This window comes from Dipteris shenzhenensis, chromosome 10, assembly GCF_047967505.1.
Source record: "Dipteris shenzhenensis isolate YYH24624 ecotype China chromosome 10, Dip_SZ_1.0, whole genome shotgun sequence".
Lineage (NCBI taxonomy): Eukaryota > Viridiplantae > Streptophyta > Polypodiopsida > Gleicheniales > Dipteridaceae > Dipteris > Dipteris shenzhenensis.
In genome coordinates this window covers 23,711,330-23,732,793 of record NC_141605.1, presented here as the reverse complement: position 1 = coordinate 23,732,793, position 21,464 = coordinate 23,711,330, and the positions used below count along the sequence as shown (strand labels likewise).

At 40.0% G+C, this 21,464-nt stretch overlaps 1 protein-coding gene across 2 annotated transcripts; it reads left to right on the top strand.

The window, feature by feature from the left end:
• The first annotated feature begins 14,549 nt into the window (after window positions 1-14,549).
• On the top strand, window positions 14,550-19,553 carry LOC147897581 (adenine phosphoribosyltransferase 1-like). 2 transcript variants are annotated; one of them, XM_087379986.1, is made up of 6 exons: window positions 14,568-15,609; window positions 15,833-15,943; window positions 17,947-18,039; window positions 18,130-18,279; window positions 18,839-18,897; window positions 19,005-19,553. In XM_087379986.1, exons 1-6 carry the CDS (start codon window positions 15,528-15,530, stop codon window positions 19,056-19,058), a joined length of 549 nt encoding a protein of 182 aa, XP_087236112.1. In that variant the 5' UTR covers window positions 14,568-15,527; the 3' UTR covers window positions 19,059-19,553. The 2 variants fall into 2 exon arrangements, with proteins under 2 accessions (XP_087236111.1, XP_087236112.1); XM_087379985.1 differs by having other exon boundaries at window positions 14,550-15,609; window positions 17,947-18,279.
• The last annotated feature ends 1,911 nt before the right edge of the window (window positions 19,554-21,464 follow it).

Here is a 21,464-nt window from a genome sequence, read left to right as displayed (position 1 = left end):
CATTATGCTTTGTTGGTGAATGTTAGTATTTCACACACACACTAGTGCAGTAGCTAGCATTACTTACACAAGTACTTATAGTCTGCACACCATCTTAATTCTTACCAAGGTAAAAACACATTTGCCAACTGTTAAAATTTAATTGCACAACTTTTCATGGATCATAATGCAACCACAAACAAGAGTATCAATCTTATTCCAAGTGGCATGGAATTAATCGGCAAAATTTAAGTGGCAAAAGTTCTCATGGATCATAATGCAACCACTAATGAGTGTTAAAGCTATTCCAATTGGCATAAAATTATACATCACACGGTCTCTTCATCTTCATCGTCTTGCTAGAGCTTGCTTTGGCTTTAGCTTTACACTTGCACAATGAGAGGAGGGTCATGTAATGGACCTGGGAGATAACAATGTACCCACTTTGCTAGACCTCCATCACTATGCTCTCCCTTAACGGTGTCCAACACTCTACCATTTTCATAAACATATACTAGTTTCTCTGCTCTTTTTGACTTCAAATGATATCTTATGACCAATTGTACAAACGTATAATAATATTCCAATTTCATTCACTAGAGGAATCACTACAAGGCTAGTATAGTACTTTCAAGGCCAAGGTCTGCAAATGCTGTGTCAATGCCCCGCACTCTTTCCACCACCTCCATGCAAGCATCTCTTTTGCAAGGTCTTGTTTTCTTGAATATGCAAACGATCCTTTTCTATTTGGAAATGTGGATAATTCCCTGACAGCGGCAGCATATTCAACTTTATCCTCAAAAAATCATCCCAAGAGATTATGCCAAGGCTGAATTATCTACTACAATGTTTTCAGACGATACTCCCACCATTGGGGATCTAAAATATGGCTAGCATAGTGTAGGTTGTGGGCATGGTTCCATCTCTTTCAAAAGCTCTTATGCAGAATTGTGAGACAATTGGCACTGTAGCCAACCACTATCACCAGCTCTAGTATATTTCTTCAACAATTCTCGCTCATCAGTCCACCAAGCCATGCAGGTGCTGCCCAAACCTGAACCTTTCACTTTTAGTCTTCATCAAATGGTAAACTATGTCAGTCTCATTGCATCAGCCGCATCAGCTATTTTCTTCCAAAAGCTGGCATTTTGACTGAGATGCTTCATCTTAGTGAACTCGGTGTGGGCGTTTTGTGAAATTGACTCAACTATCCACTTGTGAGCTTCTACATGAACAATGTTTTGGTTACAACTCCTTGTAGCTTCAGCAAATGCTCCAACATAATGTCTCCATTACAAAGTTTGTTTCGAAACATGTTTTGCCAGGCTTTAGAAACTCAACTGGCTTATAAGTGGGTTGGTGATTCTGAATATGCCCAATAGACTCTCGTGGCTAACAAACTATAATATCATTCTTCGACCTTCATCCACATCTACTTTGAAACGGGTCTCCATTGACTTATACCAATCTTCAAGGATAAGGTCAAGACACTGGCAAAAGCATGACGATGCCCAAATAGTCTAATATTTTCTTTTATAATTCCTCCAGCTTTTGGATAGTTCCTTGCAGTATTGGTGATTATCTGAACAATGTTAAGTTGCCCAACTTCTAGAATTACTCTCTCCAGCTGTTTAGTGATGTATTCACCTGTCTTGGCATGTCCACTTGTGTTGATGGACTCACAAAAGTCCTCTCCCTTAAATGTTACAACTATGATATTAATCAAAGGCCTCTTGGTGATGTTTTTCCATCCATCATTGACAATGCTACAACCTATTCTGTTGATACCATTGTATACTACTTGTCATAATTCCTATTTCATTTTTTCATAATATCCATCTAAGTTGTTGTTGTGAGTAACATTATAACTCGACATCATAAAGCCTAGACTAGCGGTGCCCTTACTATAGATGCCATGGCTCTTTTCCAATGCAGGTTTTGCACCATGCTTAGTGGATACCCGGTGCGACAAATGGCCTCAAAAACATCATGTTGCACTTTCTCTATATGTTGTTGTTTGAATGACTCTTCCTACAACCTTTGTTGCAAGCATGCATGCGATTGTGAGCGAGCCACATTGCTACCTTGTCCATTCTCCATATGCATCATGGAGCAAATTATTGTATGTGTCATCGGACACATGCCACTACAATGAGCTACCACATTTTGTGTTGAACTACCTATAGCAGCTTGAGATTCTTGAGGTGTGTCTCTGATAAGATATGAGTTCACAGGGATGGGATTGCTGACAAGCTACTATGTCATCCACTTGGGTGTCTGTACTTCTAGGTATTTGTCCACCTAGAATGGCTATAACTCTCTCCACTCATGGGCCCTTGCATCTTCCAATTTTATTTTGAGGATCACCCAAGAAGTGCCTTTGCATTGTTGTGCCACAGCTTGAGTATTCTTTGCACGGAAAATGTTGCATCTCCACTTCTTACTAAACATCGTAACATAATCTCAAGCCTTTTTGGGTTTCGTCCTCTTTTCTCCAGAGCCATGGTTGCTATCAAGGCTATAAGAGAAACAGAAGCAATTTTATATAAGTGAAATGTTCATTTTGAAACATTTCCATGTTTATATTTCAAGACATTTCTTCCATGAAATTTACAACAACTTACAATGTTTGGCTTCATTCGTAGTTCTACATCCAAAAATTGTTGTGGTTATTTGGCACATCTAACTTAGAATATTTCATGTAAGCTTGCTAAACCTCAAGAGAGAGAAATCATCCAATTTTCTTGTCTTCTCCTCTTGATGTGATTGGATGATTATGAACGTGGTAATATGCCGTTAAATTAGGCATGGAATGGCATGTTGCCTTTTCCCACATCTCTCTCTCTCTCTCTCTCTCTCTCTCTCTCTCTCTCTCTCTCTCTCTCTCTCTCTCTCTCTCTCGTTAGCATCTATCTGCACCATGATCATTCTCAACATTATTCCTATTAACGAATGTTAGTTTTTCACACACACTGGTGCAGTAGCCAGCATTACCTACACAAGCACATATAAACACTTTTCTATGAGACTCTAATTTAGGGTACTTTGTAGACCTCAAGATATCTTTTCTACATAAGTGGGGCTCCATGGGCTACAAATTGTAATGTATACAACATAATCATATCTATATATTTTCCTACCTCATAACACATAAAAGAAAGATCGTAAACCTATGTATCCTATGATCTATCCACACATATGTGTTATAATTTTGCCAGTTGCTAGAGAGTTGCTACGAGCTGGCAATTGCTAGCTCCACAATAGGCTCAAAGTCAATTATTCTCTCTACACTCTTGGGTCCTACCTTCTACAGTACTACTAGTTTATAATATAACATTTATATCCATGTGTGAGATGTTATAGGTTTGCCTAAGCGAACCCCCAATTGGAACAAGGACGTCTACTATTCTTCATCAATGAGTGAGTTGTTACAAGTCAACTTATGTGAACCTCCAACTGGCCCATTGACTTTTTCTTAAATAAAGTTGTAGCTATATATTTATAAATAAATGAATATGCTAAAAAATACACATAAAATATTTTATGCAACTAACATTACAATTTTATGCAACTAAATTTAAAATCTTAGGTCTTTCCAAAGTCACCTAAAATATTACATGCATGATGCAACTAAAATCTAAATTCTACATTTTTCCAAAAGAAAGTCTCCAAAGTAAAGTATTTCATGAAAATAGCAAATTAAAATTCTAAGTCTTTTCCAAAAACACCTACAATATTACATGCAATAGCAACTAAAATTAAAATCCTAAGTCTTTCCAAAGACACCTAAAATGTTTCATGCAACTAACAAACTTCTCTTCTTACTAGTATCTAAGTGCTAACTATCCAATTAGTATCTAATTCTAGCCGGCATACATGAGCCCACAATCGGTACCAAAATACTTTTTCATAGGATCAACAAACCTTACAAATTCATTTTGTAGCTTTGTTTATCCTTCTTGTTTTTCTCGAGACTCCACGCAAATAGTAGGAATCTTGATAATGTGAGCAGTACAAATGTGGCAGGCTATTTATATAAGCAATATACACTATGTAGTGCTACTAAATACTATGCGGTAACTACATACACCATGTGGTATACATGACACTGAGCGATATATTGATATCGTGTGGTGGTTCAATCTATCACTGCATGGTATACAAACTTAGCACACAATGATCGTTTGTAAGCCGGTCTCGATCAAAAATTGCTACTAGCCCGTTTTAAAATGCCCCTAGCTGATGAAAAAACGTTAAAAATGTTTTAATGCCATGATTTAAAATGAACATTTTAATACCACCGCAGACCCCTAGAGCCTTCTAGGGATGTAGAGATATCATGCTTGGAACTAGACAAGGGAAAGGATCTCGAGGACACATGAGCCAAACAAAGGAGACTTAACACACACAACATTGCTTGCTTGTTATAAAAAATGAAGGGTTGGAAAACATGATGGATGAAATCTTTTGGGGGCATGATTTGGAATGCACATCATGCCTAGATTTGAGAGAATGCTGAGGGATTGAATCAACGTCTTATATCATGGTGCCCCTATGTTAGCGCTATGGACTTGCCCTTTCAATCATAAATTTACAAGCAACATATGGGTGGTTAGACACCAATTTCTCATATTTAGTAAGGCCAATGCATCCCATAAGGTTGCTGATGTTTTAGGACTAAACTTTAGTAGCTATTCTCATCATATTACTAGCATTGAGCACAATTATGATTTGGAATACATAGCACTAGAAGATGTTGCTAGAACAAAACTCCATGCCTGCATCAAGGGACAAAGTAAAGAATATGCTTGGTGAGTGTTGGCATGGACTATGAAGCTTATATGCATACTTGTACTAATGATTGCATTCTCTTTTGGCATGAGTATGAGGATTCGATTGGCTATTTAGAATGGTGGGAAATTTTATTTATAGATGGGAGTTGTAGGCCAAGACCATCGACTAAAGATATTGAGACTCTTTTTTATCATTAAGTCACATACAATGTATGCATAGGTGTAAGTCCATCATAAATAAAATTTTGAGGACTTTTGTGGATTTGATGCATGTAATCTCATAAAGAATATATAGGTATACCTTTAAGAAGAGCCATGTAACTTGCTTATTACTTGCATCTGGGGCTCATCATGGATATAGTGTGAAGCATTTTGGATTATGCTTGACATATTTGTCAACATGGTTGTCAACTTTGGTGAGCTATTAAATCCCCCCATTGACTACAAAGGACATTTTATTCTTGCTCATCTTATCCTATGGAATTACAAGGCAAATAATATGTATGTGTACACAACATTAGTAATAGAGGAGCTCTAAACCCTATAGAGAGAAATTTGTGTCTTTTATGACTCTAGAGTTATAAGGCAAAGTCATGATGTTTTACTCAAGGGAATATTAACGCCTAAAAAACTGTCTTTTTGCTAGTGATATTAAAGTCCTACCAAATGATGGTAATGCAATCATTAAAAAATTGTCAAGTAATAGCCATAGCTATGAGTGCTATAGAATTTGGAAAATCACTATGGGCATTACCAATTTGAGGTGGACCATGCATGACTTCCTTGAATATGGAGAGTGCTCAAGTGAGACTAGTCTCCACTTTGTATGCACTTATTTGCATGGACTAGACCTAACATTCACTTTTAAGCATGTTAGTGTTCAAACAAGTGGGTATCTTGGCTATCATATTCATGGTGATCAATTGGATGAGAACATGAGTCCCAAACAACCTACCTCTTGAAGGCAAGTGCTTGGCTACAAGCATGGAGAGCTAATGGAGAGCATTCCCCCATCTAAGATGAAGAGGCTATTGATCTTGTATGAGCTCTAATATTGAAACTAATTTTAGATCAATCACCTCTTAGATCCCATCCATCATTTGGGATGCTCATTTAATTGGTGAGAAGATAGAAAGGGAGGAAAAGATTACTTGAGAGAGAAATTGACAAGATGAGGGAGGATGAGAGGACCTGTAAAAATGGACAAGATGAGGGAGTTGTGTCCACAAAGTCATGGTAAGTACTAGAGTTGCACTACTAAACGCACCATGGGTCCTCACTATGGGTCCTAGTTGAGCATGTAATGGATGTGTAGTGATGTACTGGATGAGCTAGCCATTTTGGGAATAGTCCATAGTCATCGAACTAATTGTCCTAGTTGTGCATGTAGTGGATGAGCTAGCCATTTTGGGAATAGTCCATAGCAATTGGATTTTTCTCCTAAAACACATTATGAAAATCTTGTGGGGATTTGTAAAACTAAAAAGAAAGCCTTAAAGGAAGCATGGCAAAGTGTTAATTGGTACAAGTCATTTATATTACAGAGTTCCTTGCATGCATGGTATCGTGGTACTTTGGTATAGTGAGGATGATGGTGATATGGTGGATGAGGTCTCAATAGAAATAGTTATTACAAGAAATATGAGTGGATATATCCTCAATAGTAGTGAGATACAGAAGTGGATTCAGAGATATGAAGAGGCCAAAATAGAGCGAGTACTTATAAGGAATGGAGACTTAGGACGTAGCCATATCCAATAGACCTTGCTCTTCTTAGATTGAGTCAAGCTACTTGTATTTGTCTTGGACATGACTTTTCATCCTTTTCCCTTTAACTTGTACTTGGATTATGACAATTCATTCTTAATTTTACCATCAATATCTGACAGTTATCTGAATATATTACAGTATTTCAACCCATGCTTGGTTTGGAAGTGCTCACTATTTTTTTCAAATCATTTTTTTTCAGATCTAGTAAATCTACTTTTTGTGAATTTGCTCTGACTCTTAATGCAAGAATAGAGACTACCATAGATTTCATAATTTTCATTCATTATATACCTTAATATCTATCAAACATATCAACTATAATATCGACATCAATATCGATAACATTATTGTCAAGCAATGACAGTTATATAGATGACATTGTTGATACAAATGACTATATTGCTGAACTTTTAGTAGGCAACATTTTTCAGCACTACTTTTTTCAAGAGTCCATCTTTTCTTAATGCAAAAGAATTTGCAAAAAAATGACAAAAATAGGCCCATGTGTATAATGATAGTCTCTTATGGTGGTTGGAAGTGGTATGAATTGCCTAGAGAGCCAAATTGGATATTGTAGCTAATTATACATGCATACTAATTATGCCTTGATAATTTGCTATTCTGCCACCTCAATCATTGACAACAAATGGAGCTGCACAAGCGATTGAGGTGCTTCAAGGGAAATAAATTCATCCATATAGACAAATGTTACATGACTCCTAAGAGCAAATTACCATGCTTTCAAATTGCCAAAACAAGAACTCCATTGAATGGCTAATGGAACCAAACCACTTGCATATATAAGCTTTTTCTTTAGCCACAAGTTTGTGACCATAGCTTAAGTCATAGCCCCCAATCCGAATGGTAATTCTTATCATGCAAGCAAAAATGAATAAGCATAAAATCCAGTCAAGTGAGCACAAGTGAGATGGGGGGGTCACTATCTATAAATCCTATATATCACATGCATTCAAGGCCAAGTCAAAGCCTATTTGTAACACCACTTAAATCTCTATATATATATATATTATCAATAAAACACACACTTTTTCTATTCAATTTGGCAATGCACCCTTTATATGGTAAACTTTTGTATATGAAAAATGCGTTAAAAAATGAATTTTTAGAAATCCTTCTATTGAACCCAGGTGCTATACTTACATATTTATGAGTCACGAACCCCATTGAGTAAGTGAGCTACTTATTTAGATCATGAGTTGTGACCATAGCTCAAGTACTAGACCAATCCAGACTAGGATTCTTATCAAGTGAGCACAAATGAGCAAGGTCATCGTCATTGGATAGCACAAGTACAATTGAGTAATCACATGTAAATGAGCTCAAGTCTTGCTAACTAAATCTTGTCAAAATGAGATTCTTATCAAGTAAGCACTAATGAGCAATGATAAATCTAGTTGGGTGGCATAAATCAAATTGGGTGAGCTTGCAAAGGAAATAAGCACAAAGTTTGCTAATTAAATCCAAGCAAGTAGGTGAAAGACGAAAATATCAATTATCATGTATCACTCAAGTCAATAAAATAAATGTGTTATAATCAAAATAAGCTTTTTATGTAAAAAGTATACTTTTCATCTCAACCAAACATAATCAGAATGCCACTGTGCATCCAATTGATAGCTAGAAAATGTTCTTTAGGTCACTTTGTGTATGACAAATGGAATGACTATCAATGTCCTTTTGTCTATGACAAATGGAATGGAATTGATGAAAATTCCTACAATGTGGTGCATTAAGGATGTGGTGAAGTATTCTATGGCATCACAATACATGTAGCATCTACAAGATGGAGTTTACTATACACCTCATGCTTCACCTACTTTGGGAGTTTGTTTTATGATGAGAAAACCCTTGAGTCCACACTCTCTAAAATGTGTCCATAACTTGAAATTTCCTTTATTAGTGTTTTAGTATGGTCAAATTTACACTCAAAATGATTGGAGTATACATCATTTGGACAAGGTTTTGTGAATGAAATCTTAAGATATTGGCTATTTTAATTAGAATCAATGATCTAAAGCAAATCATGTATTTGTATGCATGATTTCTTAATATGCAATATATATATATCTCTATATTGATCAGGAGTCCTTTTAAATCCATTGCATCTTACAGTTCTCATTAAAAGAATGTTTGGAATTACATGTAAAAAATAGTTTAATTTGTAAGTACTTATCATTAGAATATACATTTGATGAATATTGTGTTTAGTTCTAATTTCAAACTAATAATTTTATCATATAAACAAAATTCTTATTCAAGCACTTTGCAAATTTTGTCAAGAATGGGAGATTGTCGCCCCATTGTCACCTATATAATAATGAATTTAGTTTTAAATTTGTATAATTAATTTTAAAACTATAATCATGCTAAATTGTCTAAATTAAAGCCATGTTTGCACTCTATAGGTTATCACCACTCCATCATGCCCAATAATTTGTGCTCACTTTATTTAAATAAACCCAACCAAAATAGACACCACATTAGTGGATCCCAAGTGCTCATTTGCAATCCAAACTAGTCACCACATTAATTGATCCAAATGATCATTTAATCAATTATCCTCTCCTAATAATGCAAAAACAAAAAAAGTACACACCTATTCAAGTGCTAACTAGCGATAATATAAGAGACCAAACTAAAGAAATATATTAAAATCATGTTGATAGGGTAAAGTGGGAAAGAATAATCCTACATACCAGACTCTTCCCTCCCTTGACTGATTGCTCACCATAGTGACCCAACTAAACTTTTGCAACCATCTTTATTGGATCTATAAATATCAATTCAAGTATCTCTCATTGAGTGGCCTCCTTCAATTCAAGTAGCTTTCCATCAGTAGCCTTGAACTACGTCTCAAGTAGAATTCTTTCAATAGCCTTGAACTGAGTCTCAAGTAGCTCTTCTTCAATAGCCTTGAGCTAATTCAAGTAGATCTCCTTCACTGAGGCTTGAACTAAGTCCCTCTGTATGTATCAATTCCAAAAGCTCTCCTTGAGTAGCCTTGAACCAAGTCTCTCCTTGTTTATAAATATCGATTCAAGTAGATATTGAGGTCTTGGTCAAGCAAAGATTCATCATTGAACTGGTTCATGGATAAGATCAAGGGTAAGATGAAGGCTTAGCATGGTCTCCAATTGAGTTGGGAATGCAAGAGTGTTTGTCATTCAACATGTCCTTCCTACCACATCGATCTACTTAATGACCATATTAAAATTATCCAAATCCAATTGGGATGAGCTCAAATGCTTGCTACAGGCCTTTTTATGGGTCGAATATGGAGGGAAGATGAAACTCCATCACATTCCATGGGAGCCCCTCAAGTCTCCAAGGCTTCAAGGTGGGCTTGGAATTCTAGATGTAAGGCCGTGAAACCAAGCTCTAATCTATAAAATACTATCTCGTCTATTTTGTGGCCACTCTCCATGGCTTGATTTGCTGAAAGACCTGATTGAAAAGGGCCTAGGGCAAGGTGTTGGTTCTTGAAATCAACTGTCTTGGTATGATCGGATGATCTCAGGTTTCCCCGCTAAGGTAGTGGGCTGGATGCTGGTCTAGTAGCAGCATGGAAAGAAGGTATAAAGCTCCTCTAGTGGAGAGGTCAAAATGAGCTCAGGGGCGACACAAGTCTTCTTGAATCAATTTGGTGAAGCCTGGCCTTTCAAGATAAGCACTTTGTCTTTCATGATGTCATAAGAGCCCGGAGCTTATTCCGTAAAGGTCTGAGAAGGTGGATTGACCTTTGGGATGCAAATATAGTAGACTGGCTTCCTACTTCAGCTTGTGTTAGATTGCATTCTAGAGGGTTGGCCAACCAACACGATCGCCTTGCCGTATTGGAGGGAGGATCAATGGGTGTTGGGCAAGATGCATCTCATAAAGCTTTTAGTCAAGGTGTCTTATAGCTCGATGCTGCAGAATGCTATGACATAGGTGGACCTAAACAAGAGAGGGGGCCTTTCTAGGGGCCAGGCATGGTGGTCCCAAAGGCTAAGGACAATCTGGAAGCCTTTGAGTTACGGGCAAGGCTAGGTTTCTGCTATGGAAGGCAACTCATCAATGGCTCCAAATTTGGGATAAATTGGCCAAACACTTACATGTTTTGCCGGTGTGCCCGCTATGCAACAAATCACTTAAGTTTGTGAGTCATTTATTTTGGCACTAGCCGATCACTTATGAAGTCTAGTTCAAAATCGAATGCTAGTGCGTGAATTTGGTATCATGGCTAAGTTTTTTCTAGGTGCTTATTGGAGGATGGTCCTGCTTGGTGAGGATGCCAGATCCCATCAATGCTGGTAGCTTGCTAGCCGTACATGTGGGTGAGGGTGCTGATGGTGGTAGTGTGGGAGTTCCACAATAGCTTAGTCTTCAATCATGGTAAGGGTGGTGACAACAAGGTGGCTATGATCATGATGTAGGTAAAGGGTATTTTCAAAGACTTTGGTTGTGGCTGGTGGGTATTGTCTCACAAGGCTCCTTTTGTCAATAGAAATCTTTGTGTCCTTGAAGGTGTAATACGTGCAACGTAGGAAGAGGGCATTTGACAATGACTTTTTTGAAGAGGCAAGCAAGGCTAATGAGTATTGAGCATAACTACAAAGAGGACCCAGTTGACCAAAGAAAGACATGATTTCCATTGAGGTGTATTTCAAGATTTAATGTACAAGAGCTCATCGTGACAACTGTGATTGGTAGAGATGAAATTGATTTGGAAGTTCTAACTTGCAAAAAACATGGATAGCAAAAGTGGGCAGTACACTATCCCATTTTCATTTACAAACAATTGATATATTAAATACAAATAAAAACTAGTCAACTTGTCACAAAGTTCTTTAAAAAATATATAGGTTGGGATGAAGATCAACTTGTTGGTGGATTAGTAATATGTATAGGTCTTAAATACAAAAGCATGCATATGTCCCATGGGATGATTGGATATTGCTTGAAGGATTTTGATTTGGGTGTAAAGACATAGAAAGTGGTACAGATATCTATTTGCAACATCATGCAATGGATATGAAGAATACAATATACTTTGACACAAATAAACATATTTCATTACACAATGGTACAAGAAGGGATGCCTAGACATGCTTCCTATGAAGCATGGTTGGTTGTTCGAAAGGTACGTGGTGGGTGGGTTTGAGTTCATAAATTTAGTTGCACCTTTAATTTTGAAGGTACATGTTCGAGCAATAAAGCATATCTCGATTTGCAACCAATACTTGGGTTAGAGAGTCTACACTTTTCCCATAAGTCAATATGTATTGAGATAGGAAACAAATCATAACCATCCACACACCTCTATGCAACCACCAAGGTCCAACTCTATGGAGGACAAAATAAAATCTCTTATATTTGTATATGAAAAAGCACTTCTGAAGTAGTAATTTTTGAAGCACTTTTGAGTGGTCAATGCAATGAATTGAGTCTAGACTTGGTGCTTTAAAAGTACGAAGTTTGGGCTCGAGGCTTGTTTTCAAGTGGTTGAATGGTGAAATTAGTGTGTACTAACCAAGTCATTCAAGGTGTCTTTTCTTGGCTCTGTTAATGCTTCTTAGTGCTTCTTAATTCCTTGTAGACATCAAGGCTCCCAACTGATCATTAAGTTTATGATTCTTGGAGCTTCCACAAGGGCAGATCTTGTTGATTGGTTGCATAGCTCAAGCTTGGCTCCTAGCTCATTAATTCAGACTGCATTTTCATATAATGAAATTATAAGCAAGTAGGGAGCTTCACTTCAATGCTCAAAATGCACATTCAAAACTATACCTATGATTGAGTGCACCACTTCTAAAATATGTCCCCCTAGCAAAGAAAAAGTCAAAAGTCAAATTAATTAGCTTTCCCCACCTCTAATCCGATGAAAAATCAAAGCTGCATCTTACACTGCTTCAAAACAATTATCTACTCATTTTGTTTACCACTGCTCTTAACAGCCGCTCTACTCTCTCCCCTCCCCTTCATCTCCCATGCCATCTCTCTCCTACTACGGCTTCCTCCCAGCTTAATGTCTCCCCATCTGCATCCCACCTACTATCTCTCCTTTCTGTCTACCCTCCATTCCCACCTACCATCTCTCCCTCCTGCCTGCCCTTCTTATGCTTCTATTCATTCCTCCTCTCACCCTCTTGCCCCCACCTTCTCTTAGCTGCCTAGGCATCCCCCTTATGAGTTTTAATCAAGGTTTTGGAAGGTTTTTTCGGTCGTGGAATACTAGTCATCATTTTTGCAAGACTTTGCCAATCATGGGACATATCAAGGTTTTTGAACGATTATTTGACTTATAAGGGAGTTGTAAAGGTTTGCCATGCGGTAGTTTTTCTTGTGCCAAAATTGTCAATGACAGCCTTGATTTAGTAGCTTAATGCATCAACAGAATTAGTTCCCTAGAATTTGATTGTTTCAGTGCAACGGCTTTCAAAAAGAGAAGGTTCACGGGAATTCATCGCAAGGATCGGATCTAGCAACTATTGGGTCAAGCTAAAGCCACATTCAAGCGTAGAATTCATTGGAATGCAGCAACTGTGAGGCCAAGGCAGGGAGGAGGTTGCATTCGATGCATGCCTTGGTGGCAGCAACCCTTGCTCAGGCAAGCCTAGCTCCTCCCTGCGTGAGAGCCAAAATCTTTGTAATAGAGAGGCACACTCAAGCGACATCAAGTAGAGAGGCTATAATGAGAGTTTTGCGGGTCCACCCAGAAATATGTAAGTATCGTATGAGAGTTTTCAATTCAAAAATTTAAGGCAAATTTACATAAATATATTAACATATGGGGGTTTTTATTGAAATTTGAAAAACACATAAGTTTGTATAGAAAAAAGGGGTCTTTGAATCCATGTGAAATTTACAAATAAGGGGTTTATAAATACCCCTTGAATGCACGTCATATCTAGGGTTTCTTAATAGTGCACCCCTTAGGGAGTTTTGTCATCATCAAGTGATAGGGTTGTGGGGATGATTGATCCCATGTGCTTAAAGAGAGCATGAGAGGTTTTTCTAAAATTATATTCTCCCCACGAGCTCCCCACCTACATGTGCGACCACTGTGAGAGGCATATGGTTGTGTTTCCTAGCAAAGAGAGCTCTCTCTACATTCTCCACCCAACCACAGTCTCTAGAGTTCTTCCAACTGAGTTGTAAGTGAACTGGGCCCTCTCATGTTCTTCTCTTTAGCCTTTTCCATAATGAAGTTCTCTTGCTAGAAACCTCCTTTGGTCCCCACACTTGCCAATTGGCTCCCTCTCTTGGTGCCATGAGTCACTTAAGGAACCTTAACATAAATGCGCTCCCATAAGCTCCCTCTTTACACCTCTTTCTTAATGCCTGGGCCTATGAGTAAACCTAGATGCAAGTGCAATTTTGAGCCCTTTGATTTCTTGCCTCACCATAACTAGGCCGCATGCCCAATGATTATGGTTAACATAATATTCATTGATTGTGGCCTATGTTAACAAGCAACATGTGCCTCGCCAAGGGGTTAAATGTGTGCAACAAGCTCAAGTGAGCAAATGCCTATACTGTTAAATGCGGGGAATCACCTGAGATGGATAACGCTTAAAGCTCCCTTGCTCCCACCCTGGGCACATGCGATTCATGATTTAGAGGTCGAATAGGCAAAGATTTCGAGGACTTCACGTATGCTCGTCCTCGTCCTATGGCGTCCCCTAACTATGCAGTGATGGGGTGAGAACTGTTCACGATTGTTGAGGGTGAAACTGGGTGGCACACCCATGCTACAATCTCGAGCCCGAAATTTTTAGGTTGCTAAGTAGCACACATCAATGCGCCCTTTGTATTAAAGAGTGTGGGCTGAAAAATGCGCACCTAGAGTCGCTTTTCCGTGAGCGTGTGCACAGGCCCTTAAAGCAAGAGAACTACAACTATAAACCATGTGAGGTTAATACAAAGTCAAATAAGAGCACAGTCCATGTCACAAGACACTGAAATCCAAAGTTTGCAGCCACTGACGACAACAAGCAAAAAGATCAACCTCTATGCCGTCGCGCAGGAGGAGCCTCGACCGTGCAGGCAAGCTACGCTACATAGACTTCTCTCACCGGGACGTCCGATCAGGCAGAATGTGACAAGCACGCGATCTGTTGTAGGAGAGAGGAGTTAGAGCGACGCCATAGCCAGATCAGTCGAACTACAGCGAAATCATAGCCCGAGAGCTCTAGGGTAGCCTGGAAAAAGAGAGAGAGAGAGAGAGAGAGAGAGAGAGATGATCCATTATAATTCTCGGCAGTAGCACCCCAAGCGACGCTTCAGCCAGAGCTTGAGAGAGCGACAAACAGAGAGACGCCATAGCCAGAGCTGGATAAAGAGAAGACGAGAGAAAAGAGAGAGAGAGAGAGAGAGAGAGGAGACGAAGCGAGTTTGGAGAAGCGCACGCGCGCGTGCGCACAAGAGAGAGCGACAAAGGGAGGGAGCGGCCATGGCCAAAGCTTGATAAAGAGAGGCAGAGAGAGCGACAAATAGAGGGAGACGGCATAGCGAAAGCTTGATAAAGAGAGAGCGAGAAAGAGAGGGAGACGACATACCGAAAGCTTGATAAAGAGAGACATATAGAGGACGAGAGAGAGAGAGAGAGAGAGAGAGAGTAGAGATAGTCAGAGCGTGCAGAGTAGACGAAGGACGCCATAGCGAGAGCTTGAAGGAGAGACATTGAGAGAGAGAGACAGAGACGACATAGCCAGAGCTTGAGGAAGAGACGACCTTGCGAGAGTACTACGTCTACCTCAAATCTGAGAGAAAGAGAAGCCATAGCCAGAGCTTCAAGAGAGGGACCCTGTAGTACTTCCTGCACGCGGAATCCTGCAAATCCATACGGTGAATCGCCTACCCTTATCACTCCGGCGCTCTTGTCTCTCTCGTTGCTTCCTTTCCGTTTATCAGCTGCTCCCTCTCAGCTCCCTCTCGCCGACCACAATCCTTTCTTCTTTCCCTCCCAGCTCTTCCATCATCATGTCCGCTTACCGCGATGGAGACCCTCGCGTCAAGCGCATCGGTGGCTCCATCCGTGTCATTCCTAACTTCCCCAAGCCAGGTATCATCAGCTCCCTCTTGTCCCTTGGCTTCCTTCGCTTTCCGTTCCATCGCAGGCCCGTTTACGTGTAGGTAGCTCTTTAGAATTCGAGAATGCACGTTCTCCTGTAACCGCACAGTAACGGTCTTTGTTCATGGTCGCAGTTGGTGCAACGTTCATTACGTGAAATTGTGTTGCACTAATAGTGAGCACCCGCCCTGCTCCATTTATCTCGTCTATACAGGAATCATGTTCCAGGACATAACCACATTGCTTCTGGACCCCAAAGCTTTCAAGGACTGCATCGACATTTTTGTGGAAAGATACAAGAATAAAGATATCTCCGTTGTCGCAGGTATACCGTCCGCGTTTTCTCTACGCCCTTGTGTCTCAGCACCCAACAGGTCCCGATATTATCGTTCCTTAACGGTGTCGTTGCGCTTTGGAATTTGAAAGGGTGGAATTTCAAACTACGGCAAGAAAAGATCATGCAATAGAAGACTTATTTCGAAGAGTTTTTTGAGCTGACATCTCACGATGAATGTTCACGTAGACTACATCCTTGACGTTCAAGTTTCAACCTACGCATCGTATATAGCTGTACCCTTATATTTAGTAAACTTTCCCTCGTGATCGTCATAGAACTTTAGCATCCGTGTCTTATAATCTTGTTTTCGATTTCTTGAACATATATGATGGAAAGGTAGTTGCCGCCACGAGACCAACGTAAACTGTGTATGTTGTTGAGATCATGATCACTTTGTTGATAAAGGAATACGGCAGTGTTTTGCATCGTTCGCGAATTTTACTACGTTCGAGAAGCTGTGGCTGGTACTCAAGGTCCAGTGTTTTCCAAAGGCTCAAACAACACGGCCTATATCGAAATGCAAATGTCTGCATCCATATAATCTGCACAGTAATTTGTATGCCCACTGAAAATTCACAGGTCAAGCAACTTATTCACTCGCTTATTCATACGACTCTTCGTTGCTTGTGATTTGTATCAGGAAAGCAACTTACTCATAAGACTCTTCGTTATTTTCTAAAGCAGTGCAGTTATAGGGCGTAAAGTGACCTGACGTACGTTTTTGTATATGGCTTTATGCTTCTGCGACATAAAGATAGGTTGCATTGTTAGAGCCAGTGCATACGCGACTACGATTGCGAGTGTAGCTGCGGTCTATTTAGTGCACGTGGTGCAACTAGTGCAGAATGAAGAGAATGTGCACTGTGGAGCGAAGTGATCGCTTCATTAAAGTCGCCAGCTTCGTTTTCGACGATGCATCATGCATCTGCTCGAGCCTCGCACAGTCGTACAGAGCGCAAGCTGCGCAACATCAAAACGAGCCTGAAGATCGGCATGAGCCTCTGACAACCTTTTTCGTCCATGTCCGAACACTTCCGTGCTACATGACTATTCCTTGCAGGCATTGAACAGGCACTGCGTCTGACAACTTTGGCTCAACAAGTGAATCATCAGGCCATACTACTTATGGCTCTATGAAAGCTATCTGTAAGCTGGGTCCTGTACCGTTGACAGTTTTCCTTGAGGCCTCGCCTGAACTTTTTTTTTGAGATGCGGATCGTCCTTAGACATACAAGGTCATTTTAGTTTAGCACTGTGAACCCATGCAAAAAGATTCTTTAGTACCCAAACATAGCTTCGCATCCTTGCGCATGATTGAGACGTAAACACTTCTATCGAATCTGGAGTCTGTTTTAGAGAGTTTTGTAAATAAATCTACAAGGCGAATGCATCCGTTGTGCTGCATGCACAACATGATTTAGAGGTTTGAATCATGTGAATGCTTTCATTTTGAGCCATTAGAACGCTTTTAAGTTTATGTGCTCATTGACAGTGGGTTGAGGAGGTTTTATGCTGGCAAAATCCGTGTTTGTATGTGAAATGTCGAGGAAATGTCCCATCCTTCAATTTCCTAATGTGGAATTCTGTTGTCAAAAATTACAAACCCGCAAAGCCATCCAGAAATTAGCACCTTGCCCTGACCCATTCATTGGTTTTTGACGGTTATTTCAATAAATTAAATTGCTTTCTTTGAACACATGAAACCTTTTTGTGCATAGAAGAAAAAAAAGCTGACAAATTCCTGTAAACGTAAACGCGTGTAGATGCGTGCACATGCATGAAACTATTGTCCTTGCAAATGCCGGAAACTTTTTCTCGAAGAGAAAACGCTTACTATTCAAAGTGATTCAAGATGCAACTTTGCGCAAGTGCAGAATTAGTCTTTCTATCGACACATGGGGGGATGTGTATGTGTATGTGTTTGTGTGTGTGTATGTAGAGAGAGAGAGAGAGAGAAAGAGCCCTCAGAAGGGAGTATGAGCTTTTTGCAGGAATAGAAGCACGGGGGTTTATTTTTGGTCCACCCATCGCTCTGGCAATTGGTGCCAAATTTGTGCCCATGAGGAAACCCAAAAAACTACCAGGTATGCAGTTCGGCTGCAAGACGTTTATTAACATTCTCATTCACGCTGATTTACAGCCTCTCATAGAAACTGTGCCGCTTGTTTTCGCAGGTGAAGTGATTGCAGAGGAGTACACTCTTGAATATGGAACAGATCGCATCGAGATGCACATTGGAGCTGTAGAGCCAGATGATCGAGCCCTTGTGGTTGACGATCTTATTGCCACCGGAGGCACTCTTTGTGCAGCTATCAAGCTACTCGGTTAGTTTATACGTTTTCCGAGCCAAGGAATTATGATTTTCCTTTTCATAGATATTTCTGTTGTCTTGGAAGTTTGGCCGCTATTGTTGTTATATCTGCTTGTATGCTGTTTACCTTTTCATGATACTGTGGATTTTGGAGTCTCAATTTGTTGGTTGTGAATTCGCCACACTACGTAGATGACTAATATCATAGACGAGTATCCTGTGCAGAAGGTGTAAAGTGTTCAACAAGGAACAAGTGGAAGCTTAGATGTATCTTTAACTTTTTTTGGGACAATGTGGTAAAATTATATCAGAGGGAGCTAATCTTCTGGCAAGCAACAGTGCAACTGTGTAGTCTCACTACTTTGAGACACCACAAAACTTGATCTCGTTCACATCTTAATTGTTGGATGCTTAAGCAAGAACATTGTGGATGATAAACCTAGTCTGTACGTCTCATGATGTATGGTGAAAGAGTGCTATGAGTCGCAAGACCAAGACTAGCTGGAGCTTATTGCTTTAGCCGTCCTAGTTCTTCTAACATTTTTGTAATTCTGATTTGTATTTTGATGCAGAGCGGGTGGGAGCTAAAGTTGTCGAATGTGCATGCGTTATTGAAATTCCTGACTTGAAGGTAAGCTGCAAGAGCAAATTTTTTATCTAGTATTTGATACTCTTATTTGCTTGAAGTTAATGAGGTACCGTTCTTCCATTCTGAGGCATTCGATGTTTCTGTTTCAGGGAAGGGACAAGCTAGGAGGAAAACCTCTCTACATCTTAGTGGAAAAAGAGTGACTGCCATTTGACAACTACCTTACTCTCATTTTGTCTTTTTGTCTAACTATGAGCTTCCATGGGCATGACATTCGGATGAAATTATTCGTTTCAAATGTCATCTCCTCGCTTATGTGATTACCTGAGGCATAGTATATTCAAAAATGCACTGTAAAGGTTTGGGCATCACATTTGTCTGGGTTAGCAGCCTTCAAATCTTGAATCGCAATTGAGGTCCATGACTCTGGGTTTACTTCTTACGAGTGGTTGGCAGAAGATGATTTGACCCGGACTTCTGAGCGTTTGTAGCTAAAATATGGTGGGTCTCGTTCATGAAGCTCATTGATGGGGAATTTGATAATTAGGAATGGCATTATGAAGCAAAAGCTGAAATTCGTAGGTGGACCATCCATGCCGCCGTCATTGTTGTAAAGGGACTGCCAATGATTGTCTTTTGATAACTTGGAATTTTGGTGTGACATTCCCTTCTTCTGTGAATGACGTTTGCTTTTCGCACTTACTCATTGTAATGAAGTACCCTCCTTTCCATAGAAATTGCGTCCTGGTTCTCGATGGCTTATTTCTACATTCTTTCATGTTTTCAAATGTGAACTACCAGATAGATATATTTTGCATGCCATTGGTTCAGAGAATTTTCCTTAGGGCAATATAAGTTGTAATCTGGACCCTAGATCCCTATACAAATTAAATTTGACATCTCTCGGCTCTAAACTTGGAAACGCCCTATGAATATTTTGATGAGGTTTTCAGCCTTCAGTTGTGGGTCGTTAGTAAATACAGCTATTAAAATTTGTAATGAGATTTTAATCAGGGTAATGCGTCTCTGGAAATGGGTCTATTGTTTATTTGTGCGCCTGCTTGATTATCTGAGGCTACTTCACAACTCGTTTCAAAGACGTGCTTACAATGAAGGATGCACTATGTCCCCACAATGTTGAAAAACTGGAAATTCCTATTATGGGGAAAAGAGGAGGGATGAAATGGAAAAGGGCAAGGCCATGAGTAAACTAAGGGATAAAAGGGGGAGGGGAGGAGCTTCACTTAAAGAATAATGGAGGATAGGGGCATTAAAGGAGCCACTTGAGATTGGGGATGGGGAGAGGGACGAGTTATGAAGGGGGGCATTAAAGAGGAAGGCAAGTATGAAAGGGGGAGGGGGAGGGGGAGGAGGGACCATTTATAATATTATAATCGTCGTTAGAGATGTTATACTTCGTTATAGCTTAGTGGTAGAGCTCACGAGTGAAATTAAAGATATCCCCTCTTGAATTCAAATATAATGTGCATTTCTCTTAGACATAGGCTTAAAAGATTAACCTATGCATAACATAAACTAGTGCTCCAACCACAAAAAACCTGCTTCAGTCACTCTTTGAATCGTTTGTAGAGGCTTCTTGCACCATCAGGGTCTTCTGGCTCATTGCCTTTGGCTGCCTTAGCGCCAGGTGCAATTAGTAGTAACCTCGACAGCTCAATGCTCATCTTACTTCCTCATGTTTGCATGTACTCTTGCTCTTTCGCTTCTCCCTCCCCATTTGAACTGGGTCCATCTCGCTAGGTAGCAGATCCATCTTGAACATTATTGTTGCCAAATGCAAATTCAACGGAGGATTAACCAATCCCCATGTCTCAAGCCTTTGTAGTTTATCGTATTCATGATCTCCTTTAGTGAGCGATTTAGAGGCCTCATCGTGTTGTACTTAGGTGTAGGATGATTAAGTATTCCTACAAATTAGGCACTCTCACCTCGCTGAGATTGTGAATTATGAGCTGCGTCTCTCTCACTTAAACATGCATTGAATCTCAAACCGCAAAGACATGCATAATGAGAAGACGTGGCGTTCAAACACTCCAATTGATGAATAGCTTCTCTATCTTGAAATTCCACTCTGCCAGCGTGAGGGAATGAGTTAGCCCGATCATGATTCCAATGGTTGAACCGTGCTAGTGCTATCTCAATGCAAATGCCTTGAGTTAACATCTAGCTAGGAGGTGCATGGCAGTCACAAACAACAACACAACGCTCACAAGCTGACTTTCTACCCAAACTCCTTGATACATAGTCCTCCTGCTCCTTTGCTAAATACTCCATCAAAGATGAAGCTCAATATGATCCATACCTTGCCCATTGCTTCGGCCACCACGCTGGCAACCTACATACTCTCTGCTCCCCCTTCCAATTTGCAGTGATAAGTCATTGCTCATCACCTTGCCACCCATCCTTAGCACATCATGAGACCAGTACTCCCAAGACAGCCCTTCCGGATCGAATGCCTTTCCTTACTTGAGGAGCAGCTCAATCTTTGCATACTTGTCGTCAAGCGTTTTAGAACACTAGCGGCATGTTCCTACTCCAATGCCGCAAGGCTCGATTCATACTGGGATAGCCATCTGGTCGATCTCTTC

What these genes read in the sequence shown, in the direction of transcription:
- LOC147897581 (XM_087379985.1), top strand. Translation starts at nt 15,528, where the DNA reads ATGTCCGCTTACCGCGATGGAGACCCTCGCGTCAAGCGCATCGGTGGC. An exon ending in AGATATCTCCGTTGTCGCAG is followed by an intron (nt 15,944 to 17,946) that starts GTATACCGTCCG and finishes AGCTTTTTGCAG; the next exon opens with GAATAGAAGCACGGGGGTTT. An exon ending in TTGAAATTCCTGACTTGAAG is followed by an intron (nt 18,898 to 19,004) that starts GTAAGCTGCAAG and finishes TTTCTGTTTCAG; the next exon opens with GGAAGGGACAAGCTAGGAGG.